Below are 22812 nucleotides of genomic sequence, written 5' to 3' on the forward strand. Positions count from 1 at the left end.
TGAGTCATAAAATTGAAAGATGGCTACTTGCCAGTAACCACATACGTTCTGGAAGCAGCATGTTTTTCTGAAAGGATGATTTGTTACAGGAATAGAAACTATGTATTAAAGGCATTAAAATAGTGACAGAGTGACCCTTAGGCAATACACCGTCTTAATTGTTCAGTTGCTGAACATAGTTCAGACGCAGAATTTTGAAACTGAGCAGTTTGAAGTCCTTTTAGGTGAAGGACCGAATCTGAGACAGCAATGTAGTGAGCTAGAACCAGGGTAATCGCTCACGCAGACAACCCTTATACTTGGAGGTGCAGCCGCGCGATGCTCTGTGCCTTCGTGTAGCCAGCAACTCAAGACTTCACTCTGCCAGGAGGGCAGTGTGTGGGCGTGCACCTGCAGTTTTGTTTTTTTCCCCCTCCTGGACAGGCTGCTGTGTGCCAGGGTGTTTGTCTCCTAATAGTGAGATTCAAGAGCATACAATCATTTTCATTCTTCTAGCTAAGAAGGGGAAAAAAAAAAAACAAAAAAGAGCAGCTGCTTCATTTCCTGGAAGTGCTTCCTAGAAGCCAGGGATTCTAGGAAATTCTCCAAGTTGCGACTTGGGAGGGAGTGGGCTGAACCTGCTTCGACATTTAGGAGTGGGGCTGCAGAGAAAAGGAGGAGGAAGTAGAAGGGCCCTGTCCTCCGCCCCGCCCCCAGGCTCCTCTCAGCTACTAGGCCAAACCGGACTCTGGGTTTCAGCTTGCCAGCGATCACTTAGGAATCTTGTTCTTGGTTCAGCAGCCGCTGGAAGAGGCAAAACCTGAGCCGGCTGCCGCGCGGAGCCCAGCACCCGCCGGTTTGCCTAATTTCATTTGTAAAACTGCCACATACTCTCTAGCTGAACTTGGAAAGTTCAGAAAACAAAAAAGCAGGTTCACGTCTCTGAGCCGGAGTTCCTATTTCATAGGTTGGTTCTAAGATAAAAGGAGAGGACACAGATAAAGCCATTAGGATAGAACTTGGCTTCTAACAAGTATCCTGTGTTAAGCATGCGAAGCCATAACATGTCTATAAATGTTAACCTGACAAAGCTCGTATACCCTAGGTGCATTTCTGTCCAGACTTTTCCTGTATGGTGTGAATTATCTGTATTTTAATCCTCAGAACTCTGGACATAGGGCTTTTCCTTAAAATGCAAGTATACAGAATGTACAAGTCCAGCGTGCAGCTCGATGAGTTAATCGCACGCGTGCTTGGACAGCAGCATCAGGCTAGTCTGGCCTGCTTTGTGTGTATGGAGTCATAATTGTTACGCTCTTGCCCTGTCTCGCGTGGATTATGAAGTGCTAACGATGCCTACCACATCGCTCATGGCAGCCATTCTGCTAAGCACTTTACAAGAATTTTCTTATTTTCATGGACTGCAAACCTATGCCATAAATAAAATCATAGCCATTCCAGCACACCCCCTGCTGTTCTCCCTCAGGGCGGTACAGCCTAATGGACAGGTGAAGCACCTGGGCCGGCGTGTGTAAGATTCCGAGTTTATTTATTTTTATTATTTATTTATTTTGTTGACAGGCAGAGTTAGACAGTGAGAGAGAGAGAGACAGAGAGAAAGGTCTTCCTTCCATTGGTTCATCCCCCAAATGGCTGCTACGGCCAGCACTGCGCCGATCCGAAGCCAGGAGCCAGGTGCTTCCTCCTGGTCTCCCAGGTGGGTGCAGGGCCCAAGCACTTGGGCCATCCTCCACTGCCTTCCCAGGCCACAGCAGAGAACCGGACTGGAAGAGGAGCAACTGGGACAGAATCTGGCGCCCTAACCAGGACTAGAACCCAGAGTACCGGCGCCGCAGGCAGAGGATTAGCCCAGTGAGCCGCGGCGCCGGCCATAAGATTCTGAGTTTAAATCTAACTTTGCCACAGGCTGGCTGTGTTACCGCGGGCAAGTTTGCTGTTCACCTTTTCATTTTCTCCATTATGGAATGGGGATGACGATAACAGCAACATCATAGGATTGTTTTAAGAACAAAGTGAAGGGGCTGGTGCTGTGGCACAGTGGGTTAAACCCTAGCTTGCAGTGCTGGCATCCCACATGGGCGCCAGTTCGAGTCCCAGCTGCTCCTCTTCCAATCCAGCTCTCTGCTATGGCCTGGGAAAGCAGTAGAAGATGGCCCAGGTCCTTGGGCCCCTGCCCTCACGTGGGAGACCTGGAAGAAGATCCTGGCTCCTGGCTTCGAATCAGCTCAGCTCTGGCTGTTGCAGTCACTTGGGGAGAGAACCAGCAGATGGAAGACCTCTCTCTGTAACTCTATCAAATAAATAAAATAAATCTTTAAAAATAAAAAATAAAAAAAAATTGCATAATATGCCATCAGGTAGATATAGGACAATTTCTTCAACCATTCTGTTGTTGATTGTTTCCGCTTTTTTTTCAGTGTTGTAAATTTTTAATGAATGCATCTGCAGTGTTCTTTCTGGCTTGGGCACATATTCTGCTGTGCATGTCCATGGTTTTATTGGCTGTAGCCTGTACCATCTGGAGGCCCACTGGAGCCCCTGAGTGGCTTGGCTCTTATTTCAGAGGAGCATGGCTAACTGCCACTAACTTCACTGCCCAATGGGAAGGGGATGTTTTTCCTGGCGTCCCCAGCTCATCTCCTGCTCAGGGCAACAGCGGTGGGGCCTGGAAGACTGTGTAGTGCCCTTAAACTGAGCATGTTACAGAGATCCATCCGAGACCCGTACACCTGCTGTCAGAAATGAGCATCTGAGAGGCAAATTCAATGCTGGCCTAAACCGTCTCTGTGTTTCGGACAGACATGCCTGCTCCTGGGCACAGAGCGTCTCCAGAAGCTTCATGCGCACCTAAGTGAATGCTGGCCTGCAGCAGTCTCATGGTTAACGTTTCCAGGAGCACCATTCGTCTCCAGGAAATGCTCCGTATTCTGATGGCTGTTTGCTTAATTGAGGTTGTGAATAATGTAGTAAAGAATGATGACATGAATTTGAACAAAGACTGTTTTTCTAACGCGCATAGCAGCTCCGCCTAGTGAGCACAGCTGGTAACTGTAAAAAAGTTAAAAGTAATTTGAACTTTGGAAATGAGTTTTTATGCAAGAGTACTTCAAAAGCTTTTCGGAAAGTGGAATTGAAGGATAAGGTTATTGGGGCCAGTGCTGTGGTGCAGTGGGTTAACGTCCTGGCCTGAAGCGCCAGCATCCTATATGAGCGCCAGTTCGAGACCCGGCTACTCCACTTCCCATCCAGCTCTCTCCTATGGCCTGGGAAAGCAGTAGAAGATGGCCCAAGTCCTTGGCCCCTGCCCTCATGTGGGAGACCTGGAAGAAGCTCCCGGCTCCTGGCTTCGGATCGGCGCAGCTCCGGCCACTGTGGCCAATTGGGGAGTGAACCATCGGACGGAAGACCTCTCTCTCTCTCTGCCTCTCCTCTCTCTGTGTAACTCTGACTTGCAAATAAATAAATAAATCTTTAAAAAAAAAAAAAGATAAGGTTATTTTGGTGCAAAACCATTTTGAAATCCATGCATTTTTTTTCATTATATACGTTTCCATGAACTTTGTGAAGACCCCATGAATGCATGGATTTCCAAATTTTTCCACCAAGATCAACATCTTTTTGTTCCACTCTCCGTGAAGCTTTTGAAGCACTCTCATAGATGTGTCATGCGAAGGAAAGCATCTCCTTGTGAAAAGGAGAAAAGTGAACTAATATATTTCCACAATGTGAAAACAGCCCAGAATAGTACTTCAGTTTGCAAAATATACTGCGGAAACACTGACAAATGCTGTTTTATTTCCATCTCCTCTGTGTTTGCAGGCCCAGAGCAGTTCTTTGTTTGAAATCCTTTCCTTTCCGGCGAAGACAGCCTTAACCAGCATAATGTACGCTTCCTACGCAGCTCTCATTTATTTGGTAAGCCAGGACAATCACTAGAATCTACACGTTTCTTTTCCTAATGCCAGTGATGACGCCGTACAATAGTGTATGTACAAACGAAAGCACCATTCTCCTGTTACTCAAACTCATTTTATCTTAACAGTTTACCTTTCGGAGAAGCCAAGCCAGTCCACCAAAAATCAAAAATTTGTTTACATAACTAAAATCATCTTATTTTTATAAAGTTTACTGCTGTTGGCAGACTTCAGGGTCAAAGCATTTGCAAAGTGCTGGTATACACAGGTAGGTCCCTTGGTGGAACCCTCAGGAATAGGATCGGTGGCCTGAGAGAGGCCACCCATGCAGAAATGTCCTCCATGCATCCAAAAGGCTGCCTGCTCCAGACACCAGGTCTGCCACCGCCCTGGGCTTCCTAGCCGCCACGGTGAGCGGCACATTCTGTGGTTTGTAAGCTGCCGGTGTTTTGCTAAAGCAGCCTGAATGCAGACAGACACCAGGCCTTTCTTTTTCCCTCTAGAAACTTGTTTTCAGTCCCTGGATCTGTGACCTCCTACTCAGTCACTGCACCCATATCACTGTCCCACAGCAAGAAGGCAAGACAGGCAGAGGCCAGAAACAGTCCCTTTCTCTCTACATGGGGAGAGCAACTTGTCCAGAGCTTCCCTCCCGGCCTCCTCCCTTTCAGTGAGGATGAGAGGCTCATCCTCACTGCACGCCGTAGTGAGAAGCAGGCGAGGGAGGAGAGGGGTGGGACCCCCAGCCCAGGCTGGTGGAGCACGAGGCCCTGCATCCTTCAGCTGCTGTTACCTCTTCAGGAAAACCTTCTAAACGCACGCATGGTTACCTTGAAGCATTTCTTTTGTAAAATTTTCAGGGCATTGTCTATTTTTATTGCTTGTCTTAAATACTTGCCATTATGAGACAACGGTATGTGTAGGTTTAATAAGTAGAGTCCCTTGGTGTTTCTGAATATTTCAAGTTCTTTTTCTGTTTTGATACTCTTCTCCTTAAGGTATTGGATGGCATTGTTGGGGGTGGGGGTGGGGAGTGGATCACAGGTTTGCTGAGCCATCACCCATCTACTGGCTTCCTAAGATCTTAACCAAAAGCCCCTGTAGCCTTCCCACTGTACACCCAGGTGTAAGCAACCTTCTTTTGAGATATCAACATGTTTGGGGGCAAATCTCATCACTCAGAAAAATAGTTCATTAAGGCAGATGAAGAAAGAGGTAAGACATATAGTGAGTCGGGAAAGAGACATAAAATACATCTCCACTGACACATACAGGTTTGTTTTTTGTTTTTTTTTTTAAAGATTTATTTATTTATTTGAAGTGCAGAGATACAGAGGGAGAGAGATCTTCCATCTGCTGGTTCACTCTCCAAATGGCCACCACGGCCGGAGCTGGGCCAGGCTGAAGCCAGGAGCCTGGAGCTTTATCCAGGCCTCCCACGCGGGTGCAGGGGCCCAGGCATTTATGCCATCTCTCACTGCTTTCCCAGGCACGTTAGCAGGGAGCTGGATTGGCAGTGGAGCAGCCAGGATTCCAACCGGCGCCCATATGGGATGCCGGCACTGGAGGCAGAAGCTTAAACTTCTATGCCGCAGTGCCACCCGCCGGCCCCACATACAAGGTTTTAAGGTTCCTGGAGGGAAGTGCTTCTTTGGTGGACATCAGTGGCTTTAATTCTGAACAGTGTGTGGAGCGACTCCTCTGTAGTTAGGAGCTTAAAAAGAAACCCGACTTCCCAAAGCTTTTCTGTCGCGCAGGCCGTCTGTGTTAATGCTGTCCTGGAGAAGGTAAAGACCATCTTGCAAGAAGAGGAGTCCTTTAGGCAAAACCAAGAGCAGGGCGAACATTCCAGAAAAGCCTTTTCCGAGCCCATACTTGTGGAGCCCGAGTTTCCTGATGGTGGAATCAAAGCCAAACCTTACAGGTCACTGCCGGAGAAGCCGGACCACATTTCACAGGACCCCAAGCCTCCTGCTCCTAAGCGGAGTAACAAGATCCAGGTCTTACATTCGGTGTTTGACCAGTCAACTGAAATGAATGAGTGAGCAGGGTCTGAACACAAATATCACTCAGCAGAGCCCGAGACTCGTCTGTCCACTGGCGCCTCGCACCTGCCAACACTGGAATGCTCTGCTTTTGGAAAAGGGGCGGGGGCAGGGGACTGCTGTGTCAGTGTCACTCTTAGTGTTTATATGGCAGGGAAAATAAAATGGAGTTGATGTAGAATACACATATGGCTATATGATCTCTAATTGATAAGAAAATTCACCATTTGGTGGGTTAGACCGTGGTTTATCAGACAGCAGGTGTGTTTATGTTTTTATTAAAGATCGGTTTCAAATGTCTATTTATTTGGCAGGAAAAAAACCCTATCAAAGTGCTATATATCTTTTTAGGAGGTTAAACAAACAGAGGGTGTGTATTTTCTGTCTGCAGGCTGCAGTTTGAATGCCTATTATTCTTCCAGAACTCACCTGTAAAGTTACGAAGGGCTCGCAGTTCGTGAATGCTGTGTTTATAAAGCAAACTATTACTTACACATCTGGGGAGACCAGGTCTGTACACGAGGACAGGACCTGGCAGGGTGTACTTCCACACACGGGGACACACACTTAGAACAGAGAAACCAAACCCAGGCTCCAGTTACTGCCACTGCCCCTGAGAAACACAGCTGCTGATACTGGCCCTGCCTTTGCCCGCAGAAGGTACTCCGGTTTCTCCATGCACATTCCGGAATGTGTTAAGACCTGGGGTGCACTCCCCTGAGAGAGGGGGTACTCTCTGTGCCTGGTGCCACCAAGAGCATCTCTAGGAAGTCCAAGCTTGGTAGTCTGGAAAATGAGCAGGAAGTGCAGGGTCCCCCCTGCTGTCCATAACCCAACAGAGAAGGAAACATAACACATGCGGCACGGGGCTCAGTCAGCACAGCCTTTCTACGACATACCTTATTCACAATTTTTTAGGAAAACCCAGGGGAAGAGTTCAGGGCAGGCCCTTATAATGTTGAGTAGAACTGGACTCGGAACTCACTCCTATGGTGTTTAGATTACTGTGCTTTGAGACTGGGGATCCCAACCTCATGAACAGATCTTCTCACTCTGAATTCCTAAGTTCATTCTCATCCTGTTCCTTTCTGGTCCCACTTACTCTTCTTACGTGCTGCTCAGGGTTGTTGTTGTCATATTTACTTATTTATTTGAAAGGCAGAGTGACACAGAGAGAGATTTCATCCACTGGTCCACTCCCCCAAATGGCCACCACAGCCAGGGCTGGTCCATGCAGAAGCCAGGAGCCCAGAACTCCATCCCACTTGGGTGACAGGGTCCCAGGCACACGGACCATCTTTTGCTGCCTTCCCAGGTACATTAGCAAAGAACTGGGTCAGAAACCGAGCAGCTGGGACTTGAGCCAGTGCTCTGCTACGGGATGCTGGCATTGCAAGCAGGGGCTTACCCCACTGCTCCACAATGCCGGCCCCTTTGCTGCTGAGTTTTGCATGACTGGCACCCAGTGTGTTAATCAAAGTACTTAATAACTGGTTCAGCCAGTGGGGGCACCGGGCAACCAGAACAATGCTGGCCATAAATAACTGGCATGGTAAAACCAAGTGAGCCACCTGAACATCACCCCTGCCTGTGAACTCTTTAAGGTAGGAAACCCTAACTCTCTTTTCTCTGTGAACATTATGGCAATCTCTCAGTTGTGCACACATGAATGGAGTTGTCTAAAAATTTTTTAAAATCTCCTTTATTTGAAATTTTCACACAGAAATTCAAATTACCCTGGCTGAGTGGGAGACTTTGTCTCTCACAGCTAGGCAGCAGCTGTGTGTAGCTTCTTCAAGAATCTGCCTTGGCCATAAAGAAACTGAGCCAGACTTTTGGTTTGGATGTCTAGCACACTGGTTAGGATCTTATTTTTAAGTTCGGCATGTAAATTGATCTCATTTTTTGAGGCATTTGAAAATTTTTTTTGGTAAACCTGAGAGGCACAGACATGGAAGCGTTTTAAGTGTGAAAAATCCACTATATGTTTGAGGGAATTGTCCAGCTAAAATTTGAGCACCTGAGTATATTTAAATTTTATCTAAACAGTATAAAAATAGCATCAATTATGATTGTAGGGGTATCAAGGAGACCAAGAAGGAAGAATGCTGAGAGCTGCCGAAGTTACATGACACTGTTTGTTTACTTTGTTGATACTACTGCTTTTCCAGAATTAAGTCTGTTATATCAAATAGGGGTTTGTTTCTCCTTTACAAACATTTTCCTACTAAATCTTACTTACTTACCTATTCTTCAAATTACTTTTATCTTTCTGAAATCCAACAGCCCAAACCTGTGACCTTCAGGTTCTAATCTATTGAGAGAATTGCATGAAACGTATTCTGTGGATCATGATGATAATCCTTACGATGTGGGATAAATAAGCATGCAACTAGTTGGGTCTATTGAGCTGGAATTCATAAGCCACTCCCTCCACGACATGTACACAACTACTTGCCAGTCAAAGCACCTGCCTTCCCATGATGCATCTGAGTCATATGAGATAAAAGGTGTTGGAAGATGGGAAAGTGCTCTTTTCCACCTTGGATCTTGCCTGGTGGTACCACGCCAGTTTTGTGGGTGCTCAGACATACCTCTCCCATCCTCCTATTCTCAGACAGACCTTCCCACCTCCGAGTGCTGTTTTCAGTTTTTCTTGTCTCCTAGTTGAGGGGCAACTCTTTAGGCCACTCATGTTGTGTATTTCTCTGTGTAGGGTGGGCCACACTCGCATGGGAATCTATGTTTGTATCCCCACTGCCAAGTAAACTTTGTTCCTATCTGCACACAATACCAGTCTCTGCTTAATAGTCCTATCTCTGCAGGAGACAAGAACTTGAATTAAAAATTAATAAATTCATTGTCCACATCACTTACATCATCCCAAGTACCTGTGCTTTTAAACCCCTCTCATTTCTATGATTTTTAAAAGGTAAGTAATAGTTGTGCCTATGTTGGGAGAAAAAAAAAAACATTTTTCATGTTGTGGCAAAGTTATTCTAAAATATTTTCAAGCATACACATTTCTCATTGGCATACATTTCTATCAGGAAGAACTCCGAATTACTTTGAAGTCTCCGGTGGCATAAAAATCGGAGTCACACTTAAAAGGCTCCTTGGAGAGAGTCACATACACGTTCCCCCGGTCCACTGTCACTGTGTGGATCCTCTGCTTTACTCCTTTGGAGCACCACTTGGGCTTAGCTGCTGGATCTCTAGGGTTTATAGACTGGTACAGTCCTTCGCCTGTTGCCAGAGTGATTTTGTATTTATGCCAGGGGCAAACGATACATGCTCGGCCATCGAAATCCTAGGGGGAGAAAGAGATGCTGTAGGAGTCTGACATTTCACCTGCTGATGATAAACCTCAGACTTGGACAGAGTCCACTGTCGAAGAAGCAGGTTAAAGCAAGCAGCTTCTCCGTACGAATTATTCAGTATGAAGCAGAACTCCGTCTGAGAGGAGTCGCTGCCAGTCCTTTGGCAGCCGGGGAGCTGGAGTTCTTGGAAGACACCAGCAATCGCCTCACGTGACCGCGGCAGGGCTGTGATCTGTCTCAATGCCTCTTGCTTGACAGAAGTGGGGCAAGGGCTTCAAGGGCTGCTTGGGGAGTTTTCAGTGGCTGCTAGAAAAGCCGGAGCTCCAGATACACAGTCAGAAGGGGTTACGAAAGGCACCAGTGCCCGGGTTAATGGGAACGTGAGCTGTGACCCAGAGAAGTCAACTGCCAACATTTTAACTGTCTTAATGAAGAGCTTCTGCAACTTTTAAAGAGCAGGAGGCTCCCTTGGATCTTATGAAATGGTGGCATGTGCGTGCGTGTGTGTGTGTGCGTGCGTGTACGTGTGTGTGTGTGTGTGTGTATGTGTATGTATGTCCAGATCTGCCAGTCTGAGAAGCTCCCTGTGCCTCCAAGGCTGTTGATCTAGGGACACCACTTTGAGTGCACGGGCTTACAGCTCTCATTATGGACTGAAGCTGGGGAAATTCTGTGACGTTATCATCAGTGGGTGCCGACATTTCCCCTCCATAATGCCGATTCTGCACGCTTTGACATTTTCATAATTTAAATACACATGTGTCCTTCAACAGAAGCACAGGTGTGGGACCAAATGGATGCCAAGTGTAGAGAGAATGAAATGCTGAGTTCAAGCTGCTACCTCCAACTCAGACAGAAGGAGAGAGGAGGGGAGGGGCTGGCGGAAGAGGAAGGGCAAAATATGAGGGAGGGAGACAGAGAGATCAGGGTCAGGTAGGAAATAATAAAATTGTTCATTTATTTATTTGAGAGGTAGAGTTACAGAAAGAGAGACAGAGACAAAGAGAGAGGTCTTCCATCTGCTGGTTCACTCCCCAAATGGCCCTAATGGCTGGGAGCTGGGCCAATCCAAAGCCAGGAGCCAGGAGCTTCTTCCAGGTCTCCCATGCAGGTGCAGGGGCCCAAGGACTTGGGCCATCTTCTACTGCTTTCTCAGGCCACGGCAGAGAGCTGGATTGGAAGAGGAGCAGCCAGGACTTGAACCAGAGCCCATATGGGATGTTGGCACCTTAGGCAGAGGCTTAACCTACCACACCACAGTGCCAGCCACAAAAGTAAGAAATCAGATGACTAGTTTTAGCCACTAGCCATTCTTCTTCAGGGAAGACTTCAAAGTGTGGCTTCTTTCTTTAAAAGCATAATTTACATGTTTTTATTATAAAAAGTAAATATATAGTCATAAAAGTGAAAATTATGCAATGTATTCAAAATAAAATTATATCATGTTTGACTTAAAAATGGAATCTCATTAGAACTCTTATTCTTGGACTTGGTTCTTTCACTCACACACAGTTCTATCTCACTGATTTAATGGTTACATAACATTCCACAGCATGGCTGAATCTTAATTTACCTCACCAGGATCGCATCGTTCAAACCTGGAGCTTGGGGCTGGTGTTACAGTGCAGGGGGTTAAGATAGCTGCTTGTGATGCCAGCATTCCATATCAGGGCACCACTCTGAGTTCCGGCCGCTCCGCCGCTGATCCAGCTCAATGTTAATGCACCTGGGAAGGCAGCGAATGATGGCCCAAGTGCTTGGACCCCAGGCAGCCATGTGGGAGACCCAGATGGAGTCCCTGGCTACTGGCTTTGCCCTGGCCCACTCCTGCCTGTGGCAGGCACTGGAGGAGTGAAGCAGCAGATGGAAGATCTCTCTCTTTCCCTTTCTCTCATTCTGCTTTTAAAATAAATAAATAAATAAGTCTTAGAAAAACATTTAGGTCACCTTCAATTTTTCATTCTAATGAACAATGCTGCAACAAACCATTCCTATATTATATAATAAACATTTGTGCAGTTATAGCCACAGGACAGCCATCTCTGAGTATAACTGTTATATCAAAAGACATGCATATTTCCCTGTGCAATGGCTTTCTTCGCACTACAAGACTATAAAGAACATTGGCAATTATGTCCAAAGCAATAAAATATAGCTGTTAAACCCAAACAAAAATTATTTTGAGAAAATGAAATCAGAGAATATAAACAGGATACAACTGAGCTGGTTGAGAATAAACTTAATTTCACGTACCTCTATTTCTCCCAAGTGTAAAGGCCCTCCTGAATCTGAAAGGGAAATGCGATATCACACCCCGTCACTAAAGGCACTGACTTGGGAGAGTGCTGTGGCTCATGAACTCAAGTTTTAGGAGAACAAGAAAAGTCTTACGGTAACAGCGGATGTCCATGGCGTGGTACTCTCCTCTGTGGTAGAAAATGACCACCTCCCTGTCATGGACCACGGCTGTCATCCGCTCCCGTCTCTTAAGGTCATCTTCGGTGCCCACACAGACAGAAGAATACTCCTGCTGTTCAGGAGCTTGTTGGGGGCCATCAGCATCCATGCTGGCTGAATGAAAAGGGAAAAGACAGAAAATTGCGAATGGCCTTCCCTAGTGTGGCTACCACTTAATTCACAAACGGAATCGTAAGGGCAGTCTTGGATTTCCTGAGATGAATGGATGTATTTTTCTGTAGCTATATCAAATAAAACATCTATAAATACTAGATTATCGCCATCACGCCAAGCTGCAGGCACTTAAGGCCTGCCACAGTTAGGGACGACTCCTCACTCTAAGCCTAGTCTTGTATTAGATTCATTTCAAGGCTTAACATGGACATTGTCTGAATTCCTAAGGCACAGAGTACTGTTTCATTGTCTTTTATTCTCATCCATTTCAGTACTGTGGGGAGGGAGGGGCATTGGCCTTGTGGTTGGGAAACCTGTGTGTCCCACAGCAGAGTACCTGGGTTTGATTCCTGGCTCTGGCTTCTAACTCTAGCTTCCCTCTAAGGCCGACCCTTGGAGGCCAAGATAATGGCTCAAGTAATTGGGCTCCGGGCACCTACGTGGGAAACCCAGATTGTGTGTCCATTCATGGCTCCTGGCTCCAATACCAGTCCATCACCTGCCACTGCAGGCATCTGGAGAGTGAACCAGTGGATGGGAACTGTTTCTCAAATCAACACATACAAATCCAATGCTAAACAACATCTGCTTATTGTCTGCATTGCTTTCCTCCTTCTGTGGAAAGAGGATTCTCCGATCATCTGAGTAGTCTTGGGCCCCTGGACTGAGGTGCTTCATGTGGTTTAGCTGAGAGTACGCAGCTAACTTACAGGTGCAGCTGGGCGGAGGCAGAGGTGCGGGTGGGCACCTTTCATTTTCTTACTTCACAGTGAAATGGTCTTTACTTTCTTCTGCCTTATTTTAGGCACCCAGAGATGACTTTCTCTTCAGTTAATCTTTACAGCAGGATTGGCAGGCAATACAGATATTCTGCCTAGTTGTCTGAAAGTGACCTGGAGACCTTCTACATATTTTTTTTAAAAAAGATTTATTTATTTATTTGAAAGGCAGAGTTACGAAGGTAGAGGCAGAGAGAGAGAGAGAGAGAGAGAGAGAGAGAGAGAGAGAGAGAGTCTTACATCCACTGGTTCACTCCCCAAATGGTCTCAACAGCTGGAGCTATGCAGACCCGAAGCCAGGAGCCAGGAGCTTTTTCCAGGTCTCCCACGAAGGTGCAGGGGCCCAAGCACTTGGGCCATCCTGCACTACTTTCTCAGGCCATAGCAGAGAGCTGGATGGGAAGTGGAGCAGCCGGGACTGGAACCAGCGTCCATATGGGATGTCGGTACTGTAGGTGGGACGGCTTTACCTGCTACACCACAGCACTGGCCCCAACCTTCTGCATATTTTAAGAACACAGTCACAGATGGCTAGTTCCATGTTAGAATGAAACATCAAGACACATCCTTGTCAGGGTTGCAGCCACCAATACAGGATTTTTCTCAGGGTCTTCCCTGGGGGCATGTAAGTTTTTTTTTTTTTTTTTTAAATGAAAGTTTCAGAATAAAATTATACATCCCATTTCTAAGAGACCTTATTGGGCAAGATTTTATTTTGAATCTTGCCACACAATGAAAAAGAAATCACAGGACATAAACTAAGACCAACGGATCTTGCCTATTCCTTTAGCTCCTAGGAAGTTCATTATCACAATGCCCGCATGGTTTCTGCCCTTGGAGCAGAGTGGGAATCCTCAACCCTGTAGACAGTGCCCAGCCCTGCAAGCTCACTCCGCAGGGTGAGTGGGGGCGAGGGGTCACCCTCAGGCTCCAGATCCTCTGTGGACCGAGGCACTGTCTCAGAGCAGGGCTACTTCAGTTCCTTCCCTGTATGACAGGAATGAAAGGCTGAGCCAGGGAGCAGGAATTAGACTCGCCTCTGGGACACTGGCGGGCAAGCTTCTCTTACCTAGTTAGGGAGGGTTATGTTTGAAGAGAGCAAGCAGGCAAAATTCTCCAAGAGTGGCCACGGACAATAAGCTCTAGCACAGCGGCGTTCTCAAATACAAAGACAGCTTGCAACAGTGGCTCTTCAGAGTCTCTTTCAATGAAGTTCTTACTCCTGAGAGACAATCTTTGGATGCAGGAGTTCTGAATACAAACCACGGGGCTGGCACTTCAGGAAGCAAGACAGAGGTGTGTGCCCTCCCCAGGATTACATTCTAGAAGGTGCGATCAGTAATAAGTAAACACACACATGAAGACAATAAGTGCACACCAGGGCCAGCGCTGTGGAATAGCAGCTAAAGCTACTGCCTGCAGTGCCGGCATCCCATATGGGCACCGGTTTGAGACCCAGATGCTCCACTTCCGATCCAGCTGTCTGCTATGGCCTGGGAAAGCAGTGGAAGATGGGCCCAAGTTCTTGGACCCCTGAACCCATGTCAGAGACCTGGAGGAAGCTCCTGGCTCCTGGATCTAGATCAGCCCAGTTCCAGCTGTTGTGGACATTTGGGGAGTGAAGTAGCAGATAGAAGATTGATTTCTCTCTGTCTCTCTCTCTCTCTGTGCCTCTTTCTAAATCTGCTTTTCAAATAAATAAATCTTTAAAAAATAAATAAATAAATAAATAAATGCACACCATCAGCAAAGTCCACACGCCAAAACACACCAGGTAAAATGAGAGGGAGAGTCACAGGGAAGGCAGTTTTGCAAAGAACAGGCCTGGGAAAGTCATTGGGAGGACAGGTGAGCTGAGCCCCTGAAAAGCACAGAAACTGGACATGCTGAGATCTGGGGCAGGGGAGGAATTCCAAACCAAAAGGACAGGAAATACAGAAGCCTGAAGGAGAGAAAAGGCTTGGTAAATCAGAGGAAATGAAAGGGCTGTAACCAGCAAGACAGGTCAACAGGCAGAAGCCAGGCTTTGCCGCAAGGCATGTGGGTTCTGTCCTAAGAGCAATGGGAAGCTGCTCCATGGGGCAAGGCAGGGCCGTGCGCCACAAGTGTCCTGGCTCTGAGGAGGACGGACTGTAGCGCAGTAAGAACGGAAGCACAGAAATCAGAAAGCTACTGCAGGGGCCGGCGCTATGGCGCAGTGGGTTAAAGCCCTAGTCTGCAGTGCCAGCTTCCCACATGGGTGCCAGTTCGAGTCCTGGCTGCTCCACTTCCGATCCAGCTCTCTGCTATGGCCTGGGAAAGCAGTAGAAGATGGCCCAAGTCCTTGGGCCCCTGCACCCACGTGGGAGACCTGGAAGAAGCTCCTGGCTCTTGGCTTCAGATCAGCTCAGCTCTGGCCATTGCAGCCAATTGCGGAGTGAACCAGCAGATGGAAGACCTCTCTCTCTCTGGCTCTATCTCTCTCTCTATAACTATGTCTTTCAAATAAATGAGTGAATGAATAAATGAATGAAAGCAAGCAAGCAAGCAAGCAAGCCACTGCAGTGATCCATGATGGAGCTGGTAGCTTGGAACTGGGTGTTGACTCAGAGTAGGCGTGGATAACACCAATAACAGCAGTACCTATAAAAATTAAGGCTTCACATTTATTTATTACCTCTTTTAATTGCCCCAGCATATTGCTAAAAGGATGGCACTATTATTATTATTTTAATTTCAGAGTGAAGAATCAGAGGCCCAGAGAAGTTGGGCTGATGACCTGGAATGAATGACATGCCACAGCCAAAGAAGCAGCTCCCAAGTTCTAGGCTTGTACAACTAGGTGGAACGTGACAGGGAAGGCTGAGACAGCAATGCTATTTCTGTGGGTATGGGAAATTAAGAGCAATGGAGGAATCAAGTCAGCAGGCAGAGAATATGACACTAGAGCTGAGAGTCACTAGGAGAAATGTGGTGGCTCCCAAGTTACAGAATTCCATGCAATCACTTGGGGAGGGGCACAAGGCACTTCAGCATCAGAGGTCAAGTGGAAGAGACACTGAAGACGAGACCCGTGGAGGGTATAACTGATCTACCATTCACATGAACTTCATTCTCTGTTTTCTTGTCTAGCCAATAGCCTCCTCAGGTTGCAAGGGTAGACACTCATGTAAAAGCCACTCGAATGCTGGCCAGCTCTGTGTATTAAACGAATGATACAGGAAGGAAACCTGGGCATCCTAGTAAACTCCGATCTTCTTCAGACTTTTGTTCCATAAGGAGCTGGGCATGCTTTGTGCCCCTTTCTCTAAGTTTACTTCCACCCTACATCTGCATTCTCCTAGAAATCCAATACTGGGCAGTGTCCAAGAACTAGCAGTAAGTAAGAGCATACCTCCAGAACATAAGCTATACCCTTTCCCCTCCATTTCCAAAAGTTTTCTCTTATCTATCTCTTCATATATAGAAATGAAAAGAAAAAAAACAAGACTAAGGAATCTCAATATGGTTCACAGGGACAGGCTCAAGGGCTACAAAGCTGATCCGGTCCCTGAATGAATGACGATTCACATACGAGACTGTGTAACATTAGCTCTTCTTCAAAACGCAACGTGGTGCATACACTGAGCCTTAAAGAAGGGACACGCACGCTCTGTCAACCTCACATACTCTATGTTTGCATGAGACACAAGCCTTCCAAAACAAAATGTAATGACAAGGCTGGGTTTTGTCCAATATTTTCATTTTCAGTTCCATTTGAATCATTTTGTGTATTTATTTAATTGGATTGGAAATTACAGAAAGGCCCAGGCAGCTTGCAATGAATCCAAGGGTGCCCTGTGCAAGTCAAAGAATTACCTGTGAGAGAGGAAAGGGCATGAATGAGCGTGAATGAGCAATGGCCACATTTGCTACAGGGACCTGGCTGCTGTGAGATATTAAGAAGTTTGCTGTGGAGCTGGTGCTGTGGTGTAGCAGGTAAAGTCGCCACCTGCAGTGCTGGCATCCCATATGGGCACTGGTTCAAGTCCTGGCTGCTTAACTTCCCATACAGCTCTCTGCTATGGCCTGGGAAAGCAGATGGCCCCAGGTCCTTGGGCCCCTGCACCCACATGGGAGACCTGGAAGAAGCTCCTGGCTCCTGGCTTTAGATTGGTCCAGCTGTAGCCATTGCAGCATTTGGGGAGTGAACCAGCGGATGGAAGGTCTATCTCTCTCTCCTCTCTCTGTCTCTGTCTCTCTCTCTCTCTGCCTCTGCCTCTCTGTAGCTCTGCCTTTCAAATAAATTAATTTTAAAAAAAGAAGTTTGCTGTAAAATGCTCATGATATCAAGTACGCACACACACCTGTCTACAATGCAAGATACTTAACAAAACCACAAATCACGTTCAGCTCCACATCAGTATTCTACTATAAAAGATGAGTCTTCATTATCCACACCCTCCCTCTTCAAATGTAGAAACATGGTCATGGTTCATAGGAAGTTAGAGACAGGAACCTGTCATTTTCTCCACCCCGGTCTTAGGCTAATGCACCCACAAATACATTTAACTTCTCTAAAACAGTCGCTTGAGCCCGGCTGAGAACAGCCACAAACTATGGACTCAATGCTCTCTCAACAAGACACAGAGTGCCCATGGCTTCAGACCTTGGGCGGAGGACTTTTCTGATGGCTTCTCTAAATAGTTATTTAATCCTGCATGACACAGTGGAAGCTTTGAAATGTTAGAAGGAAAAGAGCGTGGCTCATTTGGAAAGCAAGTTTATAAACAGAGGAAGTACTATTTAGGAGAAAACTCTCTATGTGAGTGTGATGGGGTGAGCTTCAGAAAAAGGGAATTATTTACAGGCCACTCTGTTGAGAGAGGCAGTTCTGAGCTACAAGGAAGACAGGTATCAGATGACACTGTAAGTCTGCGCTCCCAAAGTGAGGTGTAAGTAGAAGGGCACGCGTGTGTGTGCGTGTGTGCACATGTGTATTTATGGAGACGTGTGGAAACTATGCTTCACTGTAAAAAGGGAACATTATACACATCAAGTTTGAGAAAATTACAGGAATGTCAAACTTGTACTCTGAAGTTTGCACTGTTAATCTATGCTCTAAATAAGCCAGTTACTTGAAAAAACAAAAGGATGGGAAAATAATACATATTTCGCAATAGCAAAATAATTGTCTTAAAAAAAAAAAAAAGGCAAAGAGAAGCAGGGCCACTATTTTCTGGGTTGGCTGCGGCTGACAGGAGGCTGGAAGCCTGTGTCTCTAAGTAGTCATTTGGTTTTACTGGGTTGGGCTGGCATCCAAATACAACGATGGCTCAGGTGGCAGTGTTCCTGGGCAGAGATGCGCCCACAGCAGACACAGCGGCAATCAGGACAACAGTGGGCAGAGACAATGAACAGAAAGGAGGGGAGACAGACTGAAGAGAAAGGAATGCAGACTTTGCAACACATCTAATAAATGGCTAAGGTTCAGAAAATAAGAACTCCTATAGGCCAGTAAGAAAATGCCAAACAACCATAGAACAAAGGGCAAAAAACACAAACATTTCATGCAGGGTAAATGCATGAAGAAAAGCAAGGCAAAATTTCTTAAATGTCTCAAAATATTTTGTTAGTTCTTATATCTAAAATTCCTCCTTTCAATATCTGAGTTATATCTTACTTTATATATTATGTAGCAAATGATCCAACACCCAGGAGTAAAATTGCACTTTGTATCCTCAGGGAATGTGCCTGCCCACGAAGCATGAATGAATGAACTTGAGAAGTGAGTATGGCTTATTTCAAAATGGTACCAGAGAGGGAAGAGAATGAACAGTTATATCTTTCCCTCCAGGCAAAAACTATAAATACAAACATCAAGCAAGTAACAAGATACAGGAGACGCAGACTAACAGCGAATGTTAATTAAGGTCTCCCAAATCCCACATGAAATCCAAATACGGTTCTTCCTCCAAGTTCAGCCTCCAACCAAAAAAAAAAAAAAAAAACATAGGGACCCTGAATACCATAGGAACCTTTGAAAGGGCTGATAAGAAGTGATCAGGAAGGCTGGGGCTAACTGATAAAGAGTTCAGAGAATTAGACGACAGCCTTGCGTTCTGCTTAAGAAAGTATTACCTCATCCTTGGAGGAAGAGTTTCCCCCACACATATATGGCACTATTTATGCCAGCTGGTGACTATTCAATACTAACGTGCATGCTATTCTGAATTAAACACTGTGGACGTCATGGCTCATTCTGACAAGGCCACGAGGTGCATGTTAACGACTGCTACTCTGATGAGCTATCCAGATGCTCCCTCTACATTGCCTGCATATTGAGTCTACTTTAAGACAGCACAATCTTCTTTTAAAATGTGTTACACTGACAGATAAAATTGTATGTATTTTCTGCGAATAACCCTATGTGCTGACGTATATACACACTGTGGCATGACCACATGTAGCTGAATAAGCTATGCATATCTCAGTTACTGCTTTTGTGGGGAGAACACTTTCCAACAGCACTCTGTAAGAATACAGCATGAACTATGATCACATCATGAACTATGTACAACAGATCAAAACCAGCAGAATCTTAACTGAACAAGAGAAAAGTGGAAGAATGAAAACACTTACCCTCGAAAAACTTCAGTTGTTCTGTTTCACAGCTGTCTTGAAGAAAAACGTCTCATCTGTCCTTAAAACTAGGTTTCTAAAAGAGCTCATTCCATAGAAAATTACAAATTAGCAGAATAGACCCTCAGTCACTACTAGATACTTATCCAGCATAGGCTGAATTTTTAAAAAAACATTGTAACTCAGCTGAGTTTCCAAAGGACACTGGACACAACACAGACACAAAGTTAAAGGTACTTACTTGTCGCTCTCCTGAGCAATGACTCAGGCGCTTCTACCGAGGCTGGGGACTTGGCCCACACATGATCAGAAGGCTTATCTGCAGGGTGACACTTGCGTTTCAGTCAAGAGCGGTCCTTGTATCCCACTGGAAGACACAGTGACAATAGATAAAAACTAGCTGTCAGAGGGGTTATTACTTGGACACATTTCATATGTTAGCTCATTAATCCTCACAAAACCACCAGAAGGAAAGGTATTCCATTCATTTAGGCAGCACCATGGAGATATATATATATACACACATATATATACATACATATATATACATATATATATACATATACACACACACACACATATAAAAAAAACACGTGGCCTCCCAGTAAACCATCCTGAAGGCACAACTTTTCAGCAAAAATTTATATAGGTGATATACTGTGAGATCTACACTGATATGTATATACCTATCACCAAAGAGGACGATCCTGAACGTTTTTTTTAAATGTAGGAACGCTAATGTGCCCGAGTTTATTTGTCCACAAATGTTTGAAAATTGGATACTTGCCTAATATCTTAATAAAATCATGTAGCTGTTCTGGAAACTGCCACCACCGTCTGATATTAAAGACCTGTGACCATGGGTGAGCTCCACCTGGGCTCGAATCCCGGCGTGCGGTGATTTGGGGGCACGTGGCTTAACTTCTGAGCTGTGGTCTGGCACACCGCGAGGCAGGGGGAAATTGCGTGGGACTCGCTCACACCAGGGTCGCCGTCAGCGCCACGGTCCTTCCAGCCCTGGCAGCTTTGTCCCGCGTGACCACGCGTTCTACTGCACAGACTGAGCAGCGCGCTGCACGGAGCCTGAACTGGTCCGTGCAGGTGCAGCGGATCCCCCCGCCCAAGATTCCAACGGGGCCGCAGAAACCCGCGAACAGCCCTCATACTCGGCGCGCCATCTACGCCGGCAAAGCTTGTTAGAGGCGCGGCCGCCCTCAGGGTGAGCCTCCCGTGCCAGGGCACGACTATGCACCGAGGTTTAACGGTTCAGCACCGCAGAGCGCAGGCCCCGGAAGGCCGAACTGCTCCGAGCACCCTCCACAAGCAGCCAGCCGGCCACAGCCACCCAACCACAACCCCCGCCGCCGGAAGCCCGCGCTGGGGCCCGCGGCCCGGCCGGAAGCAGCTGGCCCCGCGAGCCCCGCCCCGCTCCCGGCCGCCCAATCGCGCGCTGCGAGGACAGAATTGGCAGTTCTAGAGCCCTTGCTCCGCCCCCCTCAAGACCCGCCCGCCAATGCCTCTGCGAGATGCGGCTGCGCGAGCCATCGCGGGGCGGGGCGGAATCGTCCACGTGACCTTGGAGGCCCGCCGCCGGAGACCGCCCCTGTGGCCACCAATGACCCGGGCTGGCAGGGGCCGGCTGTGCCCGGCGCTCCAGCATCGCCTCGGAACTGGCTGACTGAGCCGTGTGTTTGACAAATGTGAGTGTCGTCATTTATTCTTTAGGCGTTGACCTCACTACATGTATCCAAATATTAAGTGCACCCAGCCGTCACACTCCTAGGAGTTTACCCTATAAAACTACTTGGAAAAGTTCCTCATGATGCATAGAATTTTTAGGTGAGGGTGTTGATTGCAAGGGAAGAATGAGAACAGCTAATGTGATCATCAACACGGGAATGGTTCAGTAAAATACAGTTCCGGCAAGTGAACTACCCTGTATACACACAGTAGGCTCCTGAGCCGATGAATATTAGCAGGAAAAGTGCGGAATAAGATCTATTGTGTGCTGTCTACAGTGTGAACCCAAATTATTCCTCACTTGAGAGGTAAACGTTAAAAAACAATCCAGAACGTAACAGTAGTTCCTTTGAGGGGAGATAAAGGGTTTTACTTTTATATTTTGGATTCATACTTTTTCTTCCTCTTTATACTTCTCTGAATTTTAAAAAAAAAAAAAAAAGCACACCAAAACCCTCATACTTGTGGTCAGAGCTCAAAGTATATGAATTTGATAGACTTTAAAAGATATTTATTTATTTATTTGATAGCAAGAAAGAGAGGTTTCCCGTCTGTTATAAATCCATGCAGTGGCCCAAACTGGGCCAGGTCAAAGCCAGGATCCAGGAACTCACTCTGGGTGCAGGAACCCAAGTACTTGAGCCATCACCATTCCGTCTAGGGTCTGTGTTAGCAGGAAGCTAGAGCCAGGACCTGCTGCTGGGATCAAACCCACATGCTCTGATATGGGATCCAGGTACCTTACCCCTAAGCCAAACACTTACCTCCAATGGGCTTTTAAAGTTTCCTTTACTGTCCTCTAATGGGGGTGATTCTGAACCCAGGTTATGTCATAGAGTCACCTGGGAATTTTTAGAAGTCATTATAGGAGCTGGTGCTGTGGCAAAGTGGCAGTGGCCTGCAGTGGCCTGCAGTGCTAGCATTCCTTATAGGCACCAGTTCGAGTCCCGGCTGCTCCACCTCTGATCCAGCTCCCTGCTAATGTGCCTGGGAAAGCAGTGGAGGATGGCCCAAGTGCTTGGGTCCCCACACCTATGTAGGAGACCCAGAAGAAACTTCTGGCTCCTGGCTTCGGATTGGCTCAGCTGTGGCTATTGCAGCCATTTAGGGAATGAACCATTGAATGGAAGACCTCTCTCTCTCTCTCTCTCTCTCTAACTCGGCCTTTTAAATAAATAAAATAAATCTTTTAAAAAAAGTCATGCTACCAAATCATGTCTGCATTCCAGATCAGTGAAATAACATGTTGGTGAGGGAAGGAGGATTTAAAATAACGTTTTAACTTCCCAAGTAATTCCAGTGTGAACGCAAGGTTGAAAACCACAACCCATATTTAATATGCTGACATAGTAGATCTCAGGGTGGCCCTGCGGACCTGGGACAGCTGAAACCTGGGAGCCTTGTCCATTTGCCCCACAGTGCCATTTAAATGCCATCTTTAAGTGAGCCTCCACATGTAAGAAGTTGAGAAGCTGAGAATAAGGATTTGTCTCCAGCGCTAGCTTCTCCTGTTCTGTTCAGTGTAGTTTATATAAGTGATCAGTAATGTTTGATGGAATCATTTCCCCTTTGACCATTTTAAAATTTTTTATTTATTTGAAAGGCAGAGTTACAGACAGAGGGAGAGACAGAAAGGATCTGCCATCCACTGGTTCATGCCCCAAATGGGTGCAATGGCTTGGTCTGGGCCATGCTGGAGCTAGGAACCTGGAACTCCATCAGGGTCTCCCACATGGATTTAGGGGCCCAAGCATTTGGATCATCCTCTGCTGCTTTCCTAGAT

General features: G+C 46.5%; 2 protein-coding genes across 5 annotated transcripts in view; one reads left to right on the forward strand and one right to left on the reverse strand.

Moving 5' to 3' along the window:
• Positions 1-5993, forward strand: part of SPATA9 (spermatogenesis associated 9) — a 31969-nt gene extending 25976 nt beyond the window's left edge. The window contains exons 4-5 of the mRNA XM_062211961.1: positions 3820-3915; positions 5672-5993. Coding sequence (XP_062067945.1) covers positions 3820-3915; positions 5672-5959 — 384 coding nt within the window. The 3' untranslated portion in view covers positions 5960-5993. The remainder of the gene's footprint in view (positions 1-3819; positions 3916-5671) is intronic.
• RFESD (Rieske Fe-S domain containing) lies at positions 5671-19652 on the reverse strand. 4 transcript variants are annotated; one of them, XM_062212384.1, is made up of 5 exons: positions 19531-19652; positions 19290-19365; positions 11671-11850; positions 11533-11567; positions 5671-9269 (listed from the first exon to the last, which is right to left on the reverse strand). In XM_062212384.1, the coding sequence occupies exons 3-5, from the start codon at positions 11843-11845 to the stop codon at positions 9006-9008; spliced, it is 474 nt and encodes a 157-aa protein (XP_062068368.1). In that variant the 5' UTR covers positions 11846-11850; positions 19290-19365; positions 19531-19652; the 3' UTR covers positions 5671-9005. The 4 variants fall into 4 exon arrangements, with proteins under 4 accessions (XP_062068368.1, XP_062068367.1, XP_062068369.1 ...); XM_062212383.1 differs by having other exon boundaries at positions 19290-19374; XM_062212385.1 differs by lacking the exon at positions 19290-19365.
• Between the last annotated feature and the right edge of the window lie 3160 nt (positions 19653-22812).

This window comes from Lepus europaeus, chromosome 15 (assembly GCF_033115175.1).
Source record: "Lepus europaeus isolate LE1 chromosome 15, mLepTim1.pri, whole genome shotgun sequence".
Lineage (NCBI taxonomy): Eukaryota > Metazoa > Chordata > Mammalia > Lagomorpha > Leporidae > Lepus > Lepus europaeus.